This window comes from Talpa europaea (genome assembly GCF_964194135.1).
Source record: "Talpa europaea genome assembly, chromosome: 13".
Lineage (NCBI taxonomy): Eukaryota > Metazoa > Chordata > Mammalia > Eulipotyphla > Talpidae > Talpa > Talpa europaea.
The window spans coordinates 28,943,489-28,969,991 of NC_140080.1; the positions used below are offsets into that span (position 1 = coordinate 28,943,489).

Sequence of the window (26,503 nt, forward strand, 5' to 3'; positions counted from 1 at the left end):
GTTTTGTTTATACATACACTGGGTACAGTCAGAAGCGTGGGAGGGTGAGAGAATTCACCAGAGCCAGAGCAGGGAGCAGAGCAGGCAGAAGGACCGAAATACACTGCTGAGGGGAGCAGCGGGTGGCAGGAGAGGTCTGCGCGCCATGTGGGACCCTCCTCTGGTGGCCGGGGAGCAGCAGGGGATCGAACCGGCGCCGCATAGGCTGCGGGCAGCTTCGCAACCCAGCGCTCAACCGCTGCGCCACTGGGGAGGCCCTTAGGCAGCTTTTGACCCGAGAAACGTAGTGTACCAGAGAAGCAGGTTAAAACAGCCGATACTTTTGGAGTGAGTAGTGTTAATTGAGCACAACTACAGTCAAAGCAATGGACAGTGATTTATACCTATGTTTTCTTCTAAGAGTTTTAGCTCCTACATATAGGTCTTCTTTCTTTTTAATATTTATTTATTTATATATTTTTGTAGAACTGGGGTGTAGACCGGAGGTGCGGGGGGTGAGAGGATTCACCAGAGATGGAGCTGGGAGCAGAACAGGCATATTTACTGAAATACACTGCTAATGGGGGCAGTGGGGGAGACAGGAGAGGTCTGCTGCACCACATGTGGGCTAGCTCCCTGGGCAGGGGTTGAATCCAGGCTGTAGTAGTGATAGTGCTGAGACTCAACCCCCTAGGTCACCCGGGATGCCCACATATACGTCTTTGATCAATTTCTTTTGTATGTTATTAGGTAGGGGTTCAACTTTGTTCTTTTTTGCATATAGAATACAGTTGTCTCAGGATTATTTGTTGAAAATACTATTATTTTGTCAATTGAATGGCTCTCTTGTTGAAAATCAGTTGCTTATAAATATAAGGGTTTATTAGTAGACTCTGATTCTATGCATTTGAACTTTAGGTCTATCTTATGCCAGTACCAGTCATTTTTATTACTGTATCTTTGTAGTAACACTTAAATTTGGAAAGTGTAACTCTGACTTTCTTTCTCTTTTTTAAAATTGTTTGGTTGTTCTGCACCCTCTGCATTTTGATGAGAATTTTAGGATCAACTTGTCAATTTTTCAAAAAAAACAAAAACCGGCTGTGATTTTGATAGTGGTTGTATTGAACCCCTATATCAGTTTGGGAAGAGAACTATGAATTCTTGGATGACTTAGATCATTTCCTCCTTCCCCGTGTCGATCATTTTGTTTTTTAACCTTAGTGTTTAGTAAGTAATATCTGGCTCAAAAGTAGGTTCACTTAGTCAGTTTACTATTCCTTTTTTGCTCTTAAGCTTCTTATCAGCATTAATAGTGTTAGTTTGAGAAAAGCATTTAAAATTCTGTGTTGGCCTCAGCATATGATTGTGCTGAGAGTTTGACAAGTTGATCCTAAAATTCTTACACAAGGAAATGAATTAAGTAAACGTTCCTAAGTGAAATATTAGTATTATTAGTCACCTTTTTATAATCATGTATATTTCTGCATCTATATCCAACATACACTTAATGAGGTTTGTAGTTGGTTAACTGCTTAAATTGTTTTTCTCAGTGTCTTGACAAGCCTTTGGCACTGGTGAAACATTTTTCATTTTGACTTTTAAAGATTAAACTCTCTTCTAGAAACTTACTTTCTTTGTTAGAACCATAATTGTTAAAATCCTTCGGGTTACTTCTGTTGTTTATCATTTAGCACCATGCATAAACATCTATCAGATTAAATAAATGAATATTCACTTTTTTATAAAATATTTTTAGATTTTTATTTGTTTATACAAGAACCGTGCTACAGGCCAGATGTGCTGGAGTGTGAGAGGATTCACCAGAGACAGAGGTGGGAACAGAACAGGCAGACTGACGAAATACACTGCTGAGGGGAGCAGTGGGCGAGACAGGAGAGGTCTGCTGCACCATGTGGGTAGCTCCCTGGTCAGCCAGGATCAAACCCACGCTGCAGAGGCTGTGGACAGCTTCACAGTGCAGTGCTCAGCCTGCTACACCACTGGGGAGACCCCAAAATATTCACTTTTTTATTAATAGTTATAGGTAACATTTACTGGAGATTTTCCAGTACTTTACTGAACTTTCATATGTATTATTTTATTTAATCTTCTCAATAACCTGTTTCAAAGATAAGAAATGTGAGGTTGGAATAATTTACCCAAAGCTACAAGAAAATAATTTGGAAAAATACGCTGTTTTAAAGGGCCTCCCTTGTGGTGCAAGGGGTTAATTCGCAGCACTATGAAGCTCTCTGCAGTCTTTGAAGCACAGGTTTGATCCCCGACCAGGGAGCACAGGTTCGATCCCCCACATGGCACAGCAGACCTCTCCTGTCTTGTCCGCTGCTCCCCTCAATAGTGTATTTGAATAGATCCCTCTGTTCTGCCCCCCACTCTGTCTCTGGTGAATCCTCTGACCCATCACCCCCTGCATCTCTGGCGTATACCCTAGTTCTTGTATACAGAAAGTAAATCTATCAGAAAAGAAAACTGTTTAAGAGTAGTTGTAGCTTCTTTCTAAACAGCACATGATCAGTACTCTTTACAATTTTTCACTATACCAGAGGTCCTCAGGTAAAGCCCCCCCCAGTCTCAACACAAATGTGTTGTGAGAGACACAAGTGCAGAAATTTATGAGGGCTCCCATGTAAAACAAGGGGGAAAAAGATAGATAAATGAAATGAACCTAAAGTAAAAGTGTGACTAATCTTTTTTCTTATGAGACCTGTAAAAATTTCCTCATTTTTGGGCCTCCCCCGTGGCGCAGTTGTTGAGCTCTGGGCTGTGAAGCTGCCAGCAGCCTCTGCAGCGCCAGTTTGATCCCCGGCCGCTGGGCGAGGGTCCCACATGGCGCGCAGACCTCTCCTGCACCCGCTGCTCCCCTCAGCAGTGTACTTCATCAGTCTGCCTGTTCTGCGCCCCGCTCTGGTGAATTATCTCACCTTCCTGTGCTTCTGACTGTACCCAGTGCTTGTATAAATACATAAATAAATCTTTAAAAAAATTTTTTTTCCTCATTTTTTTGTTTTGTTAACCCATCATTGATAGTAGGTTCCTGATCATCTGGTGTTAAAATAATTATCTAAATTATGTTATCTAGTCCTTTATTAAAGTTCCCTGGCTTGGGCCTAGAGTTAAGTCTCAGTGCTATCACACTGTCACTGTTGTGGCCTGAATTCAATCCCTGGCCAGGGACCTGGCCACACATGGCAGACCTCTCCTGGCTCTCTCCCACTGCCCTGTTAGCAGTGTATTTTGGTGGATCCACCTGTTCTGCTCTCCACTTTGTCTCTGGTGGATCCTCTCACTCCTTGCATCTCTGGCCTACACCCTCGTTCTTGTAAGCATAAATAAATAAAAATAAACCTTTAAAAAATGAAATAAAAAAATTCTCTGGCTTTTTTCCTCGTAGACCACCTTTTACCAACTGACTTTAGTTTTAGGAAGTTCAGAGGGAAGATTCTGAAATTCTAGCTATTAGTGTTACAAACAAGAATTACTCAACTAGAAAGAATAATGTCTATTTTATATTCTAGTTTCAGAGTTATTCTTAAAGCTGTGAAAAATCTCCATAAGCTCACTAGTATTCTGATAAAAATTAGGTTGTTACATCCATGTGGCCAGATGTTATCATACATTCTTTCTTGTCCATGCTGAGTCGGTAATTTAAAGGGTACCTTGCCCTTTTGTTCCTTTGACTTGCTTGTATTGGCATAGATATGAATGCATGCTCTTTGATAAGAGAGTTGTATAGCAGTAATTTTTGTCTTCACTTTTGTCAACAGAACACTGATTAGTCTTGCTGATAGCTATAAAGATTCAGCCATACGTTTATTTTTCAATTTGGCTCTGGAGAATTGAGCAGTAGTAAAGAAACATTACTATGGTTAACCCTATAGAATATATTTATAGGTAAAATTCATTACCTATTATATATGTAACAATTTCAGAAGATTTTTTTTTTTTTTTTGTGGGACCCTCGCTGACGGCTGGGGAACGAACCGGCTGCGGGCAGCCTTGGAGCCCAGCGCTCAACCGCTGCGCCACCAGGGGAGGCCCAATTTCAGAAGATTTTTTTTTTTTTTTTTTTTTTTTTAAATTAATAAATTTTATTTTTATATTCCCCATACAATTGCAATCCCCCCATTCTGACCCCAATCCCTCCCCTCCCGCCCCCCACCCCCCACAGAAGATTTTTAAAGACATGTTGGAAAGAAAAATTAAATCACACACTTATCAATAGTATTTTATTTACTTTGTAGACTTTGTTCTTCCTCTTTGGCAAATGAGTACATGGAAGCAAAGCTGTTAACTTTAATGAGCAACTGGGTTTTGAAACTTTTGCTATCATATGGAAGAATTTCTCTAAGAGTAAATGATAATTTTTTACATGAGTCTAACAGATAATTGATGAAATTAGGCCAGTGAGATATTGGTAGATGCAAGGACAAATGCAGTGTCATTCTCACTCTATTTTAATAGACACTTTTAAACCTCTTAGATCATAATGTTTTATAAGGTGTATACATGAACTTTGGATCATTTCCTGATTTTTTTACAATATTTATTTATTTATGCATACAAGAGCTGGGGTGTAGGCCAGAGATGGGGGGAGGTGAGAGGATCACCAGAGACAGAGTGGGGAGCAGAACTGGCGTATTGACTAAAATACACTGCTGAGGGGAACGGCGGTCGAGACAGGAGAGGCCTTCTGCCCCATCTGGGTAGCTCCCTGACTGGCTGGGGATCGAGCTCATGCTGCAGAGACTGTGGATAGCTTCACTGTGCTGTGCTTAATCCCTTGCACCACCAGAGAGCTCCAATTTCCAGATTTTGAAGCCTAGGTGGAATTCTTAATACAGTATTTAAACCATTATTGAAAGCAAATTACTTTTAATTATTATTAGGTAAACACTGAACAATGTAAAAATTAATAATTTCATTTTTAACAGGTTATACTCCTAATAAAAATGAAGCAAAATGAAATAATACTTGGAGAATTTAAAATAACCAGAATGCCTTGTAGCTTTCAAAACCTAGCTCTAAGCTTAATTGGTGTTTATTGAATGGATTACATTATTAGGCCTTTAAAATTTTTTATTCAGGGCCTCCCTGGTGGCGCAGCGGTTGAGAGCTGGATTGCAAAGCTGCCCGCAGCCTCTGAAACGCCTGTTTGATCCCCATCTCCCCAGCTGCCAGGCGAGGGCCCCACATGGTGTGCAGACCTCTCCTGCCATCTGCTGCTCCCCTCAGCCTTGTACTTCGTCAGTCTGCCTATTCTGCTCTCCGCTCTGTCTCTGGTGAATTCTCTCACCCTCCCGCGCTTCTGACTGTACCCAGTGCTTGTATAAATAAATAAATAAATCTTTAAAAATTTTTATTCATGTTAATTTTACTGAAATATTTGACATGACCTGTTGAGCCTCTGTGACCAGTTATGCAAATTAATAAATAAGATGTTTATCAACCCTATAAGTGATCTAATATCATTTCCCCTTTATATCGCTTTGATAGTTGACAAGAGGCGTAGTAGGTGGGAGAGACTTTGAAATGTACAAAGGATGCATATAAATTAAAAAATAATAAATCTGGGAGTTAACATTTCTGGTAATTTATTGGTGATTATAATTAAAATGTAAATTTGGAAGTTACTTAGACCTGATTAAAAAATATTTTGGACTTTGCCTTAAGTTCTTAACTGAAATGTGAAAAAAACACTTGTTTCCATAGGTTCTGTACCCCCTTTAGTGAATCCACCTCTGCCTACCACTTTTCAACCAGGAGCTCCTATTGCACCCCCTCCAACTGGAGGACCACTGCCAGTGAGGCCTCTCACGCCTCAGAAATCATCACATAAAGCTATGTCTCAACCCTCATTTAATTCACCTATCAACCAAGAAGGTAAGCGTAGCAAAAACCGAGTCAAGATTATTATCTGAATTCTGTACCTCCAAATCATGTTTTTCCAGAAATTCCTGTTGTTTTGGTTAGGGATGGTCTTCAGGAATTTAGAGTTTTAAAGAGTTCCTCATGAATTATACAGGACTGTGGACTACCATTTCGGAACCACTGCAATTAATTTGTAACTTTTTTTTGTTTTTTGTGCAGATTTTTAAAATCATGGCTATAAAGTTAGGTGCCTTTTGGAGGAGGGAGGCAAGAGGGGAATTCCTGCTGTGGACAGGTGTTAAAATTACTTTTTTATTAAATTGACTCTTTTCCATTAAAGCAAAATTTCCTTTGCCACTATTTTTATCAATATTGACATTTATGAGTCTAAATATAATATCAAATACATAAACATTTTGAGGATTTATATAAATAATAAAGTTTTAAAGCATTGACTTCAGATGTAACTTTCAAATGTTTTATTAATTTAATCAAAAATATTTTGTAAAATAGGAAATTTGATTTAGACAGTTGTATAGCCATTGCAGCAAGATATGGAAATAGGAAAACAGAAGAAGAGAAAAACAGTGTTCATATCCTACTACTAAATACAATCAATATTTATCATATTTGTACTTTCTTTGCATTTTTTTTTAAATATTGTAAGGAAAAAACCAACCTGTGAATAGTTTGAATAGTATTAACTGTAACAAAATGATAAAGCAGTGTCACACTGGTTGTCACATTACAAAACTGAAAACTAGGCTGAAATAAGCATTTAAAGCTTTAATGAACTGAAAACATGTCCAGTATGCTGGTTTATTACTACAAATAGTTTTACTAAGGTTTTTGTATGAGTTTATGGCAAGGATTCCACTTACTCCATATTTTGCAAAAAAGTTTTTACCCTTGTAATTTAATTTTCAAGTAGTATTGATTTTGGTAAATTTTTTCCAGTGTTGACTTAAATTAGAAATTTGAATGCAACTCTCACAACTACTGAATTCTTTCAGAATAATTTTACTAAGTTCACAAGGGACTATCCTTTTTAGAAGTGTATGACATTATTTAACACTTTTGTGTATTTAAAAACTTACAGTTTGAAATTTTTATTTCAACATATGACATTTTTCTTTGTGGTTTAAACTATTGTTTAAAAAGTTATTTTGACTTAGATATTAGCTCAGGTGTTGCAAAGATTATCATAATTGTCCTAATTTAATTATTGTTAATAAACTTCTTTCTTAGGTATTACATCAAATGCCAATAATGGATCTATGGCTGTTCACAATAGTTATGATGAAATTGAAGGCGGTGGCTTCTTGGGTGAGATGCTATGAAAGACTTAAAAAAAGAATGTGTTCATTATAGGAAACAAAGATGAAAGCCTTATAATCATGTCACACAGTAATACCTAGTTACCCTTTTTTATCTTCACACATTTAGATTTTTTTAGTTAGATATTTTTCCTTTCAGAATTGTTAACATGGGTTTTATTATTACTATGTATGAGTATGTAGTATTTTTATCATTTATATCTAAGTTTAGTTAACTATTTGAGCATTAAAGTTCTTTTGAATTAGAATTTTAACCTGAACACAAAATTTAGTGTGCTATGAAAGTAAATGAAGTGTAACAAATTTATTTCTGTGTGTTTACACCTATAGTCTATATTAACTACTTTTTAACCATTGCTGTTATATTGTTACTAGTGTTTATTTTCCTTATTTTAAAGAATTGATAAATGAAAATATTAAATTGCCCATAGGATTAGGCATTATAATTCCTAGAATTTAATGGATCTATGAGTTGATTTGAAGTATTGAGGAGTATAAAATAGAACTTAAAAGTTACTTTGTTTCTAGCAACACCACAGCTTACTCATAAGAATCCCACAATGAGCAGAAGTGTTGGGTATTCATATCCATCCTTACCACCTGGTTATCAGAACACAGCACCACCTAGTACAGCTGGAATGCCACCCTCTTCCTTGAATTACCCAAGTGGACCACAGGCCTTTAATCAGGTAAATTTTTTTTAACTTGCTTTATACCTTCTGGTTAGCTGCATGTACATGAAGTTTTTTTTTTTTTTAAGATGTATTTATTTATGCATACAAGAACTGGGGTATAAGCAGAGGTGTGGGGGATAATAGGATTCACCAGAGAGAGAGGGAAACAGAACAGGCAGATCTACTGAAATACACTGTTGAGAGGAGCAGTGGGTGAGACAGGAGAGGTCTGTTGTGGCACGTGGGTTAGCTCCCTGGCTGGCCGGGAATCGAACTCATGCTGCAGTGGCTGGCAATAGCTTGTTAGTGCTGTCTTTAACCCCTGTGCCACCAAGGAGGGCCCCTACATGAAGTTTTAAGGAAGGTATAATTAATATTTTTTCTTGTTTTATTGCGAAATAATTGACATAGTGCAATATATATACATTACTATTAAGACTTACAGTATTTTATGTAATTGTATAGTTGTGGCCATAATAGGTTTAGCTAACATCTGTTTTCTCATACAGATGAAGTAAAGAAAGAAAAAAAGGAAAAAAAGATTCTCCTTCTGATGAGAACTCTTAGGATTTACTCTGTTAATAACTTACATATATGTTAGACAGCAATGTTAGCTATAGTCTTCAGGTATAATTTATAATGAACATTTTATTTATTTATTTATTTATTTATACAAGCACTGGGTACAGTCAGAAGCCCAGGAGGGTGAGAGAATTCACCAGAGCCAGAGCGGGGAACAGAACAGGCAGACTGAGAAATACACTGCTGAGGGGAGCAGCGGGCGCGGCAGGAGAGGTCTGCGTGCCATGGGGGACCCTTGCTAGTGGCCGGGGATCGAACAGGTGTTGCAGAGGCTGCAGGCAGCTTTGCAAGCCAGCGCTCAACCGCTGCACCACCGGGGAGGCCCTATTATGAACATTTTTAACTAGTTAAAACAATAATGGATGTTTCATAAAGACTTTGTTTTTTCTTAGAACCAAAATACTGACTAGGAAGTCTAGATTACAATTTACTTATACAGAAATTAAGTAACCAAGTCCTTCTATATTTCTGTTTTCAACTGAAGACATTATAAAGTCTCCTTACTTTGAAATTATACATCCTTAGACCCCCTTAGGTGCTAATCATTTAACTTCAAGCATGGGTGGATTAAGTCTACATCCAGAGGGCCTAAGAGTTATCAATCTTCTTCAAGAAAGAAACATGCTTCCATCAACACCTTTGCAGCCTCCAGTTCCAAATTTGCATGAAGATATTCAGAAACTCAACTGTAATCCAGAGTAAGACTTCAAAGAACATTTCTTATGAAGTGTCACATTTTATTTTTCCTAAATTTTTTTTAGCCTTAGATCTTTTTTTTAGCTTTGTATGTTATGAACAAGCTGTAAAAATATATTTATTTTTGAAAGTATTTCTTCTTTCTTTTTCTTCTTTCCATCATCCCTTATTCCCCCGTTCCTTTCTCTCCCACCTCTCCCTGGACCTCAGAGTCCACAGAACGTTTGTTGATATCCAGTAGTTTTTGAAAGTGTTACACTTAGACAAATTATGTTATATGAATGTCCAGTATTTTTATCATTCTGACTTAATTTGTTGTACCTAATTCTTTGAAATTCCCTCCATTTTGTTCAAAATGGCTGCATTTAATCATTTCTTGTGTCTCTGTAACATTCCATGTATGTACCACAGTGTCTTGCTGGACTCTTGTGGAAATATTTCTATTGGCAGGAAGTAGAACTCAGTTGGTTACTTAATTGAAATTTGAAATTTTCTGAGAAATAGGGCTATACCCTCTAAAGTGATTGCTGCCCTTATCAGCTTTACTGAGAATATGATAGTCATTATCATTATGGTAACTATTCTTTCTTCAAGGTCCAAAGTACAGGGATTTGATTCAATATAATCTTTTATTTGCTCTCATTTTAAGTTGTTTTTCCTGCACAACATCATTTCTCACTAAAAAGTGACCACAGTTTAAAATGTATGTAGTAAAGATTTTCTGATGAGTTGAATTTTATTATTTTTAAGTAGTCTTTCTAGAAGCTCAACAAAATTGAACATTTCAGTAGTAAATTTTCCATTTGCATTACCTTATAATTCTGGTGTAATTTAGATTCATATAATGAAAATTAAGTCATTTGATAACTTAGACTATTTGCATGCAAGGTAAAAAAAGACTTAATTTTTCTATAATGTGGAGTTATGTCTCTATCCTGTCTTCTTAAATAGTACTTAGATTTAAATATTTAAATGGATAAACTTTGAGATGACCTATTGAAATTTTTCACTTGTAGTTTGATCTTATGTTAAAAGTTGTATCTTAAATCTTTCAGTTGTAAAAGATAATCATAACCACAAGTGACACATGCTTTCTTCTTTGATATAGGCTGTTTCGATGCACGCTGACTAGTATTCCTCAGACTCAGGCCTTACTGAATAAAGCCAAACTTCCTTTGGGACTTCTACTTCATCCTTTTAAAGACCTAGTGGTATGTTTTAGCAGTGAAAGTAAATGTTTTGTGAAAAACTATCTTGGTGGTGAGAAATCTTCTATAATATTGCAGTCCTATGAAATTTGTTTAAGCTATCATTAGGAATTTGACTATTGACAGATGCTTGTATCTTAATTTAATCAAAAATTTTATTACTAAACATTTTTAAATTGAAGTAAAATAAGTATATTGTTGAAAAATCCAGGAGGTAATGAATATAATAAGAGGTACTGAAAAACATACTATTTTTAAAAGTTGTAAATTATTTACTCATTAAAACATTTTACCCATTCTTCCAGATTGTCTGTTCTTCGAGTAACATAGTTTGCTGTAAGAAGTTATTTAAAAAAAAGTTTTCCACTTTAAAAAAAAAAATTTGTATTTATTTACAGTACTATGTAAAATAAGGGTACATCTTTACTTCTTTGTGAATAAGTCTTACCTCGTCACTGAAGTTCTAGTGCCATTCCCACTATTAGATTGATCCCCTCTGTTCTTTGACTTTTGTCCTAAGGTTCTATGCCATTGTTGATATATGGCCACATACTCCTGAGAGTATTAGTGCAGAAATAAAGTTACTTTCCAAAAACACCTGTGGTGATAGGATTGTATTGCCTTTACTAATTTTTTATGACAAGACTTTAGAACTTTTACTATATTAGATAAACTTTTTATTTTACTTTTTTTTAAATTTTTTTATTTTTTTTTTTAAGATTTATTTATTTATTTATTTATACAAGCACTGGGTACAGTCAGAAGCACGGGAGGGTGAGAGAATTCACCAGAGCCAGAGCGGGGAGCAGAGCAGGCAGAAGGATAGAAGTACACTGCTGAGGGGAGCAGCGGGCGGCAGGAGAGGTCTGCGCGCCATGTGGGACCCTCCTCTGGTGGCCGGGGAGCAGCCGGGGATCGAGCCGGCGCTACAGAGGCTGTGGGCAGCTTCGCAACCCAGTGCTCAACCGCTGCGCCACCAGGGAGGCCCTACTTTTTTTTTTTAAAGAGTTATTTATGCACACAAGAGCTGGGGTACAGGCCAGAGGTATGGGCGTGAGAGGATTCACCAGAGACAGAGCAGGGAACAGAACAGGCAGATTGACCTAAGTACACTGCTGAGGGGAGCAGCAGGCGAGTCAGGAGAGGTCTGCTGCATGCCATGTGGTTGCTGCTTGAACTCGGGATTGAACTCGTGCTGCAGTGGCTGGGAATAGCTTGTTAGCACTGTGTCTTTAACCCCTGTGCCACCAGAGAAGCCCCTAAGATACTTTAAATTGCTTTAAAAATTTTAAAAAGCTTTAAGGAGCTTAATTGAAAAGCTTGATTGAATAAATATAATTTAACCTTATTTTCTAACTGTTCTTTTATGAAAACTTCGTAGGCTTCTTAATGTAACATCAAGAAATTTCCTAATACTTTATAGGTTATTTAGAATGTTTGATTCTTTCTTTGCCATCCATCAAAAAAAAATGCATTGTAACTTTACTGTGTTGGTTTTCCAATATAGATGTTTAATGAGAAAATCAATACTTTTCAGAAGGTAAAATTTTATGAGAACAGTTCTGGAGAAAAACAACAGCATTTAAAATCACTACATTTCAGTTGTACAATTTTTGTGTGTGACAGTTTGGATACATCTTTCACACAGGGTTTTTCCTCCAAAACTATATACCCCAATCACTTTTGTAAAGTGTGGGCCTTAGTACATGATGATCACTGCCTTTAAAATAATAGTTCTCTGTTTTCAGCAACTGCCTGTGGTTACATCCAGTACAATTGTGAGATGCCGTTCATGCAGGACATACATCAACCCTTTTGTCAGTTTTCTCGATCAAAGGAGATGGAAGTGTAACTTGTGTTATCGAGTCAATGATGGTATGTTTATTTTTGAAACATTTAAAAATTTCTGCTCACATTGTAAGAAAATCAGATAATATGAATGCGAATAAAACCCATCTCTCATTTACCTATAATCCTTCCAGTTAGAGATAACTTCTGTTAAGCTTTTCTGTGCCTTTATTCTTATATATAAGTAACCATATACTTTTTAAGCAAAAAATGTGATAACATTACATTGATACACATTTTTACATTTATTATATTGAGTATGTAATAGATGACATATTTTGTGATATTACTGAAGCCTGTTATTTAAGAAACATTTTTGTTTAGAATTGTCCCATGCCTTTTCTCCAGAGTGAAAGAAAATAAGCACACAGAATAGCTGCCATTAACTTCATTCAATGCTGTTTGAAGGGAGGTGGGTTGCTAGAAGGTTAGTTGACTGTAGTTTTCTCAGTAACAGAGGAAGGAGATCTTTTTTAGTAACTGTTTCACAATTTATGTCGAGGAATATCATAAACCAACAGCGTTCTTTTAGGTTTAGAGAAGCAAAAGTATGCCAATATTCTTATTAAAATTTAGAACTTTTGTTTGGAAGGAAATTTCCTTAGAACTTGGGGAGAAGAGTAATGTGACGAGTTTTTTAAAACCATTTTTATTGTTTGCATGTTTTTTAAGAGTAGAGGAAAGCAAAAATCGGGTAAAACCATTCTTTTTACTCTATAGTAATTCAGAAAAATACATGTTTTGTGTTCATGTAAACCATTGAAGTTTTTTGTGTTATATGTCTTTCAATATTATGAAATGAAATTGTAATGAAAGTTGAGGTCTCTTTCATAAACAGACCAGACCACTTTATCAGCTATGGCTTATCTTTTTTTTTTTTTTAAGATTTATTTATTTATTTATTTATTCATTCATTCATTCATTCATTCATTTATACAAGCACTGAGTACAGTCAGAAGTGCGGGAGGGTGAGAGAATTCACCAGAGTCAGAGCAGGGAACAGAACAGGCAGACTGATGAAATACACTGTTGAGGGTGTTATAGGGCAGCCCCGATATTTAACGGGTTGCCTGGCTGTGGGTCCTCACCCGCGCTCTTAAAAGGGACTTATTAATACTCCACTACAGGCATACACAAAAGGTTAATAAAAGATTTATTTACAAGGGAAAAGGAAATAAGGAAAATGTACAACTCAGGGAGAAAATAGGGAAATAAAGTCTTTAATGCGTCCTACCCGATCCGCCGACCTGGAAACCCAAAGTCACTCTCAGAGCTGGCCGGATGCTACTAGCTGGCAGAGAGCCAAAATGGGGGAACCCCCCAAGCCTACATGTCTGGCTTTATATCAACCTGGCTGCTTAACCCCACCCTCAGGTCCCAGCCACCTTCCCTTTGGTGGTGATGGGATTTGGAGTTCCCAGTGTCTTTGGCTTTTGGCCTGGGGTGGGGGTAGAGTCCACAAAGCCTGTATGGAATTTAGCTTTCGGACATCCTTTTCCCCCTAACAAGGGGAGCAGTGAGTCGTGGCAGGAGAGATCTGTTGGGCCATGTGGGCCCCTCGCTGGTGGCCGGGGATCGAACTGGTGCTTCAGAGGCTTTGGGCAGCTTCACAGCCCAGCGTTCAACCACTGAGCCACCAGGGGAGGCCCTATGGCTTACCTTTTAACATACATAGGATTCTGAATTTTCAAACAGTTCTGGGAATACAGGTACAATGATGAAATATTCGTTAAGCACTAGTAGATAACTGATTTCGTATATTGGTCTCATTACTTAATGAAACTCACCAAACCTTTATGTCTTTACTCTTTTAAAGCTTTTTTGCCATAATTTCTAGTGGCAGCACAGTCTACACATTTCATATGTCAAATATTATTATCTTTGTACCCCTGAGAAATTTAAGACAAAGTATAGCCTTGCGTTAACAAAACAATTGCCATTTAATGAGTTTTTATCATTCTTTCAAACTATTTTAGGAAAGTAACTTGAGCAAGAATTAAGACAAACAGATTACTAGGAGATAGGAAAAGAAAAATCAGTTATTATAGTTGTAAAAGCAAGATATGCCTAGTGCCATTTAGAATGTGGGGAACTTAAAAGACAAGGTACATCTATCCCTTAAATATTTAGTCTATATTGAATTATTTATAAATCCCTAAATTAAGAAAACAGCCACATTCAAGATAATTAAACTTAATCCTTTCAGTATTATCATTATATGTTGTTAACTTACATAGTTCCAGAAGAATTCATGTACAACCCTTTGACCAGAGTCTATGGAGAGCCTCACAGAAGACCTGAAGTTCAAAATGCCACCATTGAGTTTATGGCTCCTTCAGAATACATGGTAAGGTTTTGTTTTTTTGTTTAGCATTTATATTTCATAATATTGTATTTTAAATAAAATGATATAGCATCCTTTAATAAAATACTTTATTTTTAAATTTTATAAAGCTTTATTGGTCATTATAAAAGTTAATTAGTACATAAGGGTGAGTTGAAAAATTAAAGTATAGGTAAAGTTCTACTTAATGTTTCTTGTGGTATCTAACTAGAAATTTGTAACCAGATATTGGAGTCATTTTTACTTTGAAGTCACTTCCAATTTTTTTCTGTTGCAAAAAATGTACGATGAGCATCTTCTTGCAAGTACTTTTTATGTACTTGTATGAATATCTAAAGGTTTGCAGTTAAAAATAATAAATATGCTTAATGTTTAATTGGCACTTTACATTGTACAAAGTCAAAGTATATGTATTTATAAAGCCTCTCTGAAGTGAGCTAGGGAAATGCTGTTTATTGTCTGTTATGGACATGAAGAGAGATTTAGGTTAAGTGATTTGCTAAATATCCTTTAGTAAATGGTAGAGCTTGCATAAAAATCCAGGCCTTTTGATTTGGTTGCTCTGTAACCAGGCTATCATTGCTTCTATGGAAAGGGAATGAATGGTAAAGATTAGGGTTAACACTAACTTTTAATACCTTTATAGTATATTTTTGAGGGATAATCTTTTTTGTGTGGGCAACTAGGACCATTTATAAGGCCCCATAAGTTATAAGGATTCAGTCTCTTTCACAACAGTAGTTTTAATGTAGAAAATATTTTTGTGATACTTAAAAATTTGGCACAAGCTTCCTGCAGTCTAGCTGTCCCTTTAATTAAAGCCAAAGAAACAGTTACTGGGTTTCATTCATCTCAGATTTTGCACAAATGTCTTCTTTTAAATTTGGAAATTTGTCTTTGGGCAGCTTCTACTCCTTCCTGATTTATTTCTTAGGTGATGGCTTCTATCAGTTTGGCAAGTGAGACATGAATAAAAGTATAAAAGTTACGATTCTACATGACCAGCTATGATTATTTCATGTTTCTCTAAAATTAAAAATAAATCTTTGAAATTGGAAGTTTAAAATACATTTGTACTTTTTTATGGAACTTGGTCCAGCTCAGGCTAACATGATTTGTCACTTTCAGAACTGTAATGTCCCTAAATTGTGAAATATAATACAAATATGGAAAAGTCTGGAAAACATATATGAAGGTTACCAAATAATTAAAAACACCTGTGTTAGCACCACCCGGGTCAAGAAATTGAATACTGGAACTACTGCCAGAAACCCTGTTTTAATCATATTTCCTTCCTTTCCTATCCTAGAGAAAATACACTGCCTTATTGCACTTTATTTTTTTAAGTATGCATCTTAAAACAATTTAATGCTTTTGCCTGTTTTTTACACTTCTTTCCATATTATTTTCCTTATCCATCATTATTTATGATCTCTCCACTTTACCTGTAATTAATGCTTATTATATTGTTTTGCCATATGTAAACCTGACAAATAAGTTTAAATTTAATCCTGTTAAATGTATTGAATGAGATCCCTTTTTTCCTTAGTTACGACCACCTCAACCTCCAGTGTACCTCTTTGTATTTGATGTGTCTCACAATGCAGTTGAAACTGGATACTTGAATTCAGTTTGCCAGAATTTGTTAGCTAGTCTGGATTTGTAAGTATCTGTATTCAGCATAAATTTGAAACTGTCAGTGTATGCAAAATGAATAGTTACAAGAAAAAAAATGTAATTATGTTTTTCAAAGTCCACTTAAGTCTTTTGTTAACTTTAGACCTCATTTTCTCTGACAAACATTAATTTGACTTTTTATTATGGGAAAAGTTCTAGTATATAGTAAATATAAAGAATATAATGATTTCTAGCTTCCATCCCTCAACTTCAGCATTTTTAGGACTCAGCTATTCAACCTTCATTTAATTCCACACAGACAACACACACACCTCCTCACACTCACTTTTTCCCCTTGATTATTTTAATACATATGGCAGTTCTTATATACATGGACTTATTTTTTAACCCTAACTAGAATATAAGTGTCATATTAAAACAAAATTGACAATAATTCCATAATATTATCTAATACCCAGTTCAGTATTTGTCCCTGGCATTTATACTGTAGGTTTGGGAATAAGAAATCAAATAGTGTCCACACATTTATTTGGTGGTTATATCTCTTAAATTTCCTAAAATAAGTGTCCTTTAAATGGTGCTTTGATGCTGAGTATAACTCATAAAAGGTAGTGTAACCTTTCAATAAAATGAAGTATGGTGTGGTATGGAAGACTGTAGAGTACCAAATCTCATTAGAAATAGAACTAACTCCCTCACATTTGTGAAAGCAGCATCTTTGTTCCTGCCAGTTTTTGTATTTTAAATATTGTAGGTTGTGTATGGCATTATCTGTTGATGAGATAGTCCACTGACTCCCCAGGCATGGACAACAAGAATGTTGACTAGTTTGTCTTTTCCCAATGAAATTATAGGTCCACATAATTGCTGTTCTTCTGAAATGAACTCATTAAACAATGTAAGAGGTTTTGTCAAAATTTAAAAATGTATACAGTACCTAAATTTATGTCACATTATAGACATTTTGAGATCACTTTGGTTTGCAGCATTGCTTAAATTTTAGGTGTACAACTTTATACTGTGACATTTGTATATGCTACATTATGATCACCCCCTAAAAGTCCAGTTTCTACCTACCATCATAAAATTGACCCTCTTTATTCATTTTATCTGCCTGCTACCCTTCCATTCCTTTTCTCTATGGTAGCCACCATTCAGTTATCAGTATCTAAAAGTGAAGTTTTTTTTAAATAAAAGAATCCAGAATTTTGTAAATGCTTTTCTATATTTTTATATCCTAGTACCTAAGTGATTTATGTAACTTTGTATAGGTATAATGAATTTTGAATTGCTATCTAGTTGCTGAATTTTGTTTGTTGTTGGGCATAGTGTTTCATTTTGAGTGGGTTGTGTTTTCATGATGGTTAAGCAATGGGTGGGTTAAACATTTGTTTTGAGACAACTTCCATAATACAAAAGTAGACATTTATGTAACTCTTACCAGGTATTTTATGTGTGTGTGTATATATATATATATATGGGAAACTCTACTGAACTTGTAGAGTTTGAATTTGAAACTCTTCTGAATTTGTTTTTAGGCTTCCTGGCAACACTAGGACAAAAATTGGCTTCATAACATTTGACAGTACAATCCACTTCTACAGTCTTCAGGAAGGTCTCTCTCAACCTCAGATGCTAATAGTTTCAGATATTGAAGGTATATGTTATACACTTAAAATTATTAAACTGCATTAGGAAATTTTAGTTTTAGAACTATTTCATGACTGATGAATTAAGAGCGGATGGTGTAATTGTACCATATTGAGGTAAATATCGAGTATCAAATCATAAGATTGTTGGAATTGGAGTCCTTCAGTCCAATCCCTCATTTTATAGAAGAGGAAACTGAGTTATTTGAAATAAATTGAATTCTAAACAGGGCAGCAAAAATAAGTTAATGTTAAAACTCAGATTACATGTAGTTCTGTTTTTCCCTTCTTATTCATTCATTCAAAAAATATTTAAGGGTGAATATAGACCAATAGAATATATGTGTACACACACACACACACACACACACACACACTTGGTTTTTGACAATTTGTGTTTCAATGGAGAAAAGATAGTTTTTTCACCAAATGCTTTTGAAAAAACTTGAGCATGCAAAAAATCCTTACCTTAAATCATATGAAAAATTAACTCACTAAACCTATAAAATTGTTAAAAGATATAGGAGAAAAATTTTCTACTTTGGATTTGATAATTTCATTGCTGTGGTACAAAAGCAGAAACATCAAAAGACAAAATAGGTAGCACTTCATGTATATTAAAAAACTGTATTTTAAAATTTTTTTATATTTTTAATTTTTTTGAGGTAACATTGGTTTACAATACTGTGATTCAGAAGTGTAGGATCATACCTAATATTAAAAACTTTTTACATTAAAGGACTTGAATAGACATTTCTCCAAAGAAAACATACAAAATTCCAATAAGTACATGAAAAAAATGCTTAAAATCATTGGTCATTAAAAACGCAATCAAAACCAAAGTGAGATACCATTTTATACCATTAGATTGGCTATGATCAAAAAAATGGAAAGTATCAAGTATTAATAAGGAGGTGGAAACTTTGAAACTGTCATGCATTGCTCATGGGAATGTAAAATAGTGTGGTACTATGGAAAATAATCTGGAGGTTCCTTAAAAAAGTTAAACGTAGAATTATCATTATGATGTTGTAGTTCTACTTCCCAATATAAACCTAAAAGAATTGAAATCAGGGTCTCAAAGAAATACTTGTACACTGGTGCCTCTTTGGTGGCACAGTGGTTTAAGTCTCAGCACTATCAAGCTGTTGCCAGCCACTGTGGCATGATTTTGATCTCCCACCAGGGAGCTAACCCACATGGCACAGCAGACCTCTCCAGTCTCTTCCACTGCTCCCCTCAACAGTGTATTTCAGTAGGTCTGCCTGTTCTGCTCCCCATTCTGTCTCTGGTGAATCCTCTCATCCCCAACACCTGTGATGTTGTATGCATAAATAAAATAAATCTTAAAAAAAATATATTTGTATACCAATGTTCATTGCACCATTATTCACAATAGCCAAAAGGTAGAAACAACCCAGATATCCAAACACCCCAGTAAACTCTATGTATTTCATTCATATAATGGAATATTATTCATCCTCAAGAATGAAATTCTGATATATGCTACAACATGGGTGAATATCGAAAACATGCTAAATGAATGAAGCCAGACATGAAAGGACATATTGTATAACTACACTTATATGAGGTACTCAGAACAGGCAAAATTGTATAGGTAAAAAGTAAATACAGGTTATCAAGGACAGAGGGAAAGGGTTACGAGTAAGGAGTTATTTAATTGTAGAATTTCTGTATAGGATGATGAAAAAGTTCTGAAAATAGGGCCTCCCCTGGTGGCGCAGTGGTTGAGTGCTGGGCTGTGAAGCTGCCCGCAGCCTCTGCAGCGCTGGTTTGATGCCTCTGCAGCGCCGGTTTGATCCCCTGCCACCAGTGAGGGTCCCACATGGTGTGACAGACCTCTGCTGTGCCCGCCTCCCCTCAGCAGTGTATTTCGTCAGTCTGCATGTTCTGTTCCCTGCTCTTGCTCTGGTGAATTCTCTCACCCTCCCACGCTTCTAACTGTACCCAGTCGCTTGTATAAGTAAATAAATAAATTGGAAAAAAAAAGTTCCAAAAAAAAAAAATTAAAAAAAAAAATCTGAAAATATGTGCCTGAGATAGTTACACAATATTGTGAATGTACTTAATACCACTAGGACTCTTAAAAATGTTAAGATGTTAACTTTTATATATTGTGTATATTTTTACCCAATGTAAAAGAATTAACTCAAAATGGATACTAGACCTGAGTGTGAGACTAAAACTGGTAGGGAAAAACAGAAGTAAATATTTGTGAGCTTGGATTAGGCAGAGATTTAAAATTACCAAGAGCTCAAACAACAGAGTAAAAATAGATAAATCAAGCCATTCTCATTAAAACACTCCTGTGCTTCAGGTATTATAGGAGTTTGGGTCTGACCGCTTCTCTGCTCATTAGTCAAAACTCAGACAAAAGTTGGTTTGAGGAAATCAGGTTTAATCAGGAGCCAGCATCCTGAGGAGGTGTCAGACCACTGTCTCAAAGGCCATCTCCCCAAATTGTGGAGAAGTGGGGACTTTTATGGGGGAATATTAAGGAAATTACCAGTTACCAGGCTGGTGACAAATCCCCCCTCTATGTCTTGCTCCTCATTTTTGAGGAGTAATGGGCAAAGAGGTCTATCTTTTGGAACTACTTCCTGCTGAATAGGGATGGGGATTTGGGGCCCGTAGAGGAGCAGAATCTTATCCCTAGCTACTTTGGGATGTGACTAGTTGTTCCAGGTTGGTAAACCCAATTGTTTATACCCTTGAGTATGAATGATTATTTGGAAGTTTTAATGTCTCCAGACTTTTGGAAACAAGGGGAATTTATTAATTTGGAAGACAGTGTCCAAAGATCAATAGAAGTTAAGCATTTCTTAGTAACAATGAACTGAGGTTCAATCCATTAAAACCAATTGAAAACATACTTTTTTTATAATTGGTGTCCAGGTCCAAATTCAGTTTTTTCAAGGTCTCTCTCTTCAGGGTAGCCCTTTCTTTGTGTGCTCAGTTCCCAGCCGGCCTTGGATATAGCTCAAGGTTGTTCGTTACTACATCTGTAAGCACAAGTATCAAAGAGAAAGTTAGATGTTTGTTTTTTCTTTTGTGCTCTTTAAGGTCTGAAAGCAATTTTAACTGTTTAGATTCAATTACAAAAGAATATCATCAGGAAAGTGAGAAGGCAACACACAAAAATGGGAGAAAATATTTGTAAAACATATCTGATAAGGGTTTTTTATCTAGGCTACATAAGGAACTGCAACTTACAATAAAAACAACCTCATTAAAAAGTGGGCAGAGAATTCGGATAGTTTTGTCTTTATTCATCTGTAAGTACATGATGCTCAATATTTTTTATATACAATTGACTGGAAACACTTGAAAAGATGATCCATGCCATGAGTTATCAGGGAAATTTAAATAAAAACCACAATAAAATGCCACCTCACACCAATTTAAAAATTCCCAAACTCAAAACAAATATTTTGGCCACTCAGCATGTCAATGAATGACTATACCCAAAAAAAACATGGTCTATCGATTTCAGGGTTACAAATAAATTCTAGTGAATAGGCACATTTGCAAATGTGGAATCCACAAATTTTGAAGAATGACTGTACATATTTAAATGACAGTAGTTGAGAAGAGTCCCCTTTTCTTCTGATTGTTTGAAATCTCACTCCTGATTAGCCATGTCAGTCATTCATCCTCAAATCTATTCCTAGATACTTACTTGTCATGAAGTAAATATCAGTCAACAAGCAGTTCTGATGCTTGGCCAAGATGTGAATTCAGGGCCTCCCTTGTGGCACAGCAGGTTGAGCACAGCGCTGTGAAGCTGTCCACAACCTCTGCAGCATGGGTTTGATTCCTGGCCGGCCGGGGAGCAACCCACCTGGCGAAGCAAACCTCACCTGTCTTGCCCGCTCCTCCCCTCAGCAGTGTATTTCATTCAACCCACCTGTTTTGCTCCACACTCTGTCTCTGGTGAATCCTCTCACTTTCCTGCACCTCTGGCCAGTAACCCAGCTACTGTATTAAAAAAAAAGATGTGAATTCACTGATGTGGTTCAGCCTCTCAATTTTACATGGGAGCCAACAGATGGAAGTTCTTCAAGAAGTTAAACATAGTGTTCCCATAAGACTTAGCAATTCCATTCAATAGGTATATACTAATGAAAATTAAAGATATGTCCTCCAGTTTGCATATTAACATTCATCACTACATAACCAAAAGCTGGAAATAATACAAATGCCCATCACCTGATTAATGGATAAATGAAATTTAGTATACCCATATAATGAAATGTTACTTGGCAATAAAAAAGAAGTACTGATGATGCTACAACATGCCAAGTGTAAGAGGTCCATCACAAACTACTTCATAGTGTGACTCCACTCCATATGAAATGTCCAGATTAAGGAATTCTAGAGACAGAAAGACTAGTGGTTGCCTAGAGCTGTGAAAGTTGGCAGGGAAATGAGGAATATGATGTGGATTTTCTTTTTGGATGATAAAAAGATTCTGGGACTATATAGTGATGAGTAAACAACTATGAATATAGTAAAAATTACTAAATTGTACATTCTGTAAAAGGGTTAATTATGGAATGTGAATTATATTTTAATAAATCTTAATTTTTTTATTTTAAGGAAAAATTTAAATATACAATAGAACTTTTATATAGTAGCTAAAGGGAATAACATTTCCTTCCCAGTTTGCTTCATTGTAAGGAAAGGAATATAATTGTTGAGCAAGAATAAATTTGAATACTGAGAAGCTCATCTGATGTGCTGACTTACGGTCAGTTAGGGGCCTCCTTATAAGAAAGTATCTGCTTTTTGAATGACAGAGCTGTTGGCGAGTTTTATTACTTCTGTATGAAGACAGTATTCTCGTGTCTTAACAGTTTTTTAGTACTAAGTGTCTTTTTGACTGATAGCCAAGGTAAATAGAATTTGAAATTGTTTTCTTTACTCTAAGAAGCAGAACACTTGCACAAATGCTTACTGAGTGGTTGGAGATCAATATTTTTTAATTGGGAGGCTATTTACTTTTAACATGGTAAGAGATAAGTTGCAATAAGTACCTGAATTTATGTTTCCTTGGTGACTCTTTGAACATAGGAAGACAGTACTATAATAGTGGAGGAGGTGAGTTTTCTTGCATTAGTGTATTTGGAACTTTTTTAATAAGTTTTGTTTAAAAGAAATATTTATTTATTCTTTCAGATGTTTTTATACCTATGCCAGAGAACTTACTAGTAAATTTAAATGAAAGTAAAGAGGTAAGACACATTTCCTTATCTTATTTCTTTTATTGCAATATTGAAAGAATGTATTTTTGAAGTGAACTTTTTTTAAGTAAAAATTTGCTTCTTTATGTGACATTCTAGATTGCGTAGCATTTTATATTTGCTGTTAGTTAAAATTCATCAGATGAATAACTCTTGAGTTTGGCCTTGAATTGATTGCTTATAAGTCTAATGTAGCAAGTTATATGTAGGAGGGTAGAAGATAATCCTGTTCCATAAAGGAGGAAAGCCTGAAAGAAATCTGCCTTGCCAGCCATTTGGGAAACTGGGAGGGTTGCTGAGATAAGCTTCTGGTCACTACATAGAAGCACTTTAGCTAGGCTGCTTTCAGTGCCCTTTGCTTTTCTGATTCACAGAGTATCATTGGGGTCAGTTCAGAAGAAACTCTTATTACCTGCCTGGAAATTGCCATGACATAATACAGTGAGAGGTGAACAGAATGTGTCTGAGGGGGGATGTTGTCTACCCTGTACATGCATATATGCCGTAGGGGTAACATTTTAACTAGCAAGTCTATGGTCTCAGTTGTTGGCAATGGTGACTTCGCCATAGTGTGAAGTATTTTCTCCTATTAACTCTCTATTTGTACAACCTAACCCAAATAGGTAGTTTGTTTTACGTTTTGTTTTTCTTTTATAGTGATATTACTTAGTTGGCAAATTTACTGGTATCTTAGATTTTACAATAGGGAAAGAGTTAAACTCACTTTGGAACTGAAAAGAGTTAAGTGTGTAGAGGTGATTGAGAAGGCCATATTTCATGGCATTAAAATAAATCAAATCTCTATACTGTAATGGTTCTTTTAGATACATTTTGGACTTATAGTCTTGCTGGACTATTGCATGTGCAAGAACTGTAAGGCCCCAATTTTGATTTGTCTTGCTTGCCAATTTATAACGTTGATTTAAAATAGCTTTCTTGTTATTTGACCAACTTCATTGTTTCATGTACTGTCTGTAGATCCTCTGACCATCATCATGATCAGTGTCTTGTCTGTTGTATTAGTTACTGACGTATTGTGGGAAAAAAATTAATTGTAACACTCTTGAGTTTTCTTGCTTTATTTCACAAGCTTGTCCAAGATTTACTAAAAACATTGCCGCAAATGTTCACCAAGACCCTGGAGACCCAGAGTGCCTTGGGTCCTGCACTTCAGGCTGCCTTTAAGCTGATGTCCCCAACTGGTGGTCGAATGACTGTCTTTCAAACACAGCTTCCAACTCTTGGAGTCGGAGCTCTGAAACCGCGAGAGGAACCCAACCAGAGGTCATCTGCTAAGGTTAGAGAGTCATCAAGTATTAAGATTTTTTTTTTAATAGAGGCATGTTTTATTTATTTGTTTGTTTGTTTGTTTTGTTTATACATGCACTGGGTATAGTCAGAAGCGCGGGAGGGTGAGAGAATTCACCAGAGCCAGAGCGGGGAGCAGAGCAGGTAGAAGGACCGAAGTACACTGCTGAGGGGAGAAGCGGGCGGCAGGAGAGGTCTGCGCGCCTTGCGGGACCCTCCTCCGGTGGCCGGGGAGCAGCTGGGGATCGAACTGGCGCCGCAGAGGCCGCGGGCAGCTTCGCAACCCAGCGCTCAACCACTGTGCCACCGGGGAGGCCCAGTATTAAGATTTTTGTTGGTGCTCTGTTCCTTTGAATCACAGAGCTTGTTTTTTTATAATTTATTTTCCAGTTGTGGAGAGGAGGGAATTTAAGGAGATGGATAAAGCATTTTTCTTTTATGTAGACATTTGTACTTTATTACATTATTTTCCATTTGATTCACCCTTACCTTAATTTTATTCCTTTCTTTCTTTGTTTTTTTTTTTTAAAGGTTTATTTATGCATACAAGAGCTGGGGTGCAGGCCAGAGATGTGAGGGGTGGTGGTGAGAGGGCCCACCAGAGACAGAGTGGGGAGCAGAACAGGCAGATGTACTGAAACACACTGTTGAGGGGAGCAGCAGGCGAGTCAGGAGAGATCTGCTGCACCATGTGGGTAGCTCCCTGGCCGGGGATCGAACTCATGGATAGCTTCATAGGTTGCATCTTAACCCCTTGCGCCACCAGGGAGGCCCCTATTTCTTTCTTTCTTAATATTTTGTATTACCTTGAACTTTTTTTTTTTTTTTCCAGAAAAGACCTGAGGTGTTTCTTGCTAAAAATCCAGAAAATACTATAAAGCTAAGGGATTTTGTAGAATGCCCAAGGATAGTTGTTAACAACTTGACATAGGTGTAGATATGTAGTAGATATAGCTGTAGATATCTGGTTAAATTTCATGACACTTTAATGAATTTTAAAGTTTTCTTCTTGTGACTTATTAATAGGAAATTCACTTGACACCATCCACTGACTTCTATAAGAAATTAGCTTTGGACTGTTCTGGTCAGCAGGTAGCTGTTGACTTATTCCTTCTCAGTGGACAGTATTCTGATTTAGCATCTCTGGGTAAGTTCTTTCTAATGATTCTTTTTTTTAAGTGAATGTCAAAATGGTATTTCTATGATGGTATTTTAAGTGAAGGACAAACTAACATTTATTATTTATTTTTTATTCTCTCAGTCAAATTAGTCTATTATAAACCTGATATTCTTCCTTTCAAAACATGTATTACAGAAATATTTATATTGTTGCTTAAAGAAATAAAATGCTATCTTTTGACAATACTTTGGGACGTTCTATAAAAATTGCTTCAAATGCCTATAGTTCCTTTGGTGTAGCAGTAGTAGATAATGGCAGCACTTAAAAGGAGTATATGTTCTTTTTCAGGTTGTATTTCTCGGTATTCAGCAGGTAGTGTCTATTACTATCCTTCTTACCACCATCAGCATAACCCAGTCCAAGTACAGAAATTACAGAAGGAACTACAGAGATATCTTACTCGTAAGATTGGCTTTGAAGCAGTCATGAGGATTCGGTGCACCAAAGGTAAGGAGTAAATGTTGCTTTTTTTAAAATTTTTTTTTTTTTTTTTTTTTTTTTTTTTTAATTTTATTTTTTAATAGAGGCATCTTTTATTTATTTATTTGTTGTTTATACATGCACTGGGTACAGTCAGAAGTGCGGGAGGGTGAGAGAATTCACCAGAGCCAGAGCGGGGAACAGAGCAGGCAGAAGGACCGAAGTACACTGCTGAGGGGAGCAGCGGGCGGCAGGAGAGGTCTGCGCGCCATGTGGGACCCTCCTCCGGTGGCCTGGGAGCTGCTGGGGATCGAACCAGCGATGCAGAGACCGCGGGCAGCTTCGCAACCCAGCGCTCAACCGCTGCGCCACCGGGGAGGCCCAAATGTTGCTTTTAATACCAGTAAATAATACCTTTTTTTTTTTAGCATTACTCAAATACTCAATTTTAGTTTTCTCTCTTACGCCAAGAGATTTAACAGAT

The 26,503-nt window shown here is 36.3% G+C and overlaps 1 protein-coding gene across 2 annotated transcripts in view; it reads left to right on the top strand.

The window, feature by feature from the left end:
* The window catches only part of SEC24A (SEC24 homolog A, COPII coat complex component), a gene marked incomplete at both ends in the record, with an annotated part of 61,180 nt that overhangs the window by 13,126 nt on the left and 21,551 nt on the right, over window positions 1-26,503 (top strand). Inside the window, 13 exons of one of the 2 annotated variants that reach the window (XM_084252463.1) lie at window positions 5,713-5,883; window positions 7,120-7,197; window positions 7,737-7,897; window positions 8,990-9,162; window positions 10,269-10,371; window positions 12,117-12,243; window positions 14,454-14,563; window positions 16,110-16,222; window positions 17,737-17,855; window positions 23,047-23,102; window positions 24,202-24,408; window positions 25,446-25,566; window positions 25,888-26,046. In XM_084252463.1, coding sequence (XP_084108589.1) covers window positions 5,713-5,883; window positions 7,120-7,197; window positions 7,737-7,897; window positions 8,990-9,162; window positions 10,269-10,371; window positions 12,117-12,243; window positions 14,454-14,563; window positions 16,110-16,222; window positions 17,737-17,855; window positions 23,047-23,102; window positions 24,202-24,408; window positions 25,446-25,566; window positions 25,888-26,046 — 1,698 coding nt within the window. The remainder of the gene's footprint in view (window positions 1-5,712; window positions 5,884-7,119; window positions 7,198-7,736; window positions 7,898-8,989; window positions 9,163-10,268; window positions 10,372-12,116; window positions 12,244-14,453; window positions 14,564-16,109; window positions 16,223-17,736; window positions 17,856-23,046; window positions 23,103-24,201; window positions 24,409-25,445; window positions 25,567-25,887; window positions 26,047-26,503) is intronic. The other variant, XM_084252464.1, reaches the window with a different exon arrangement.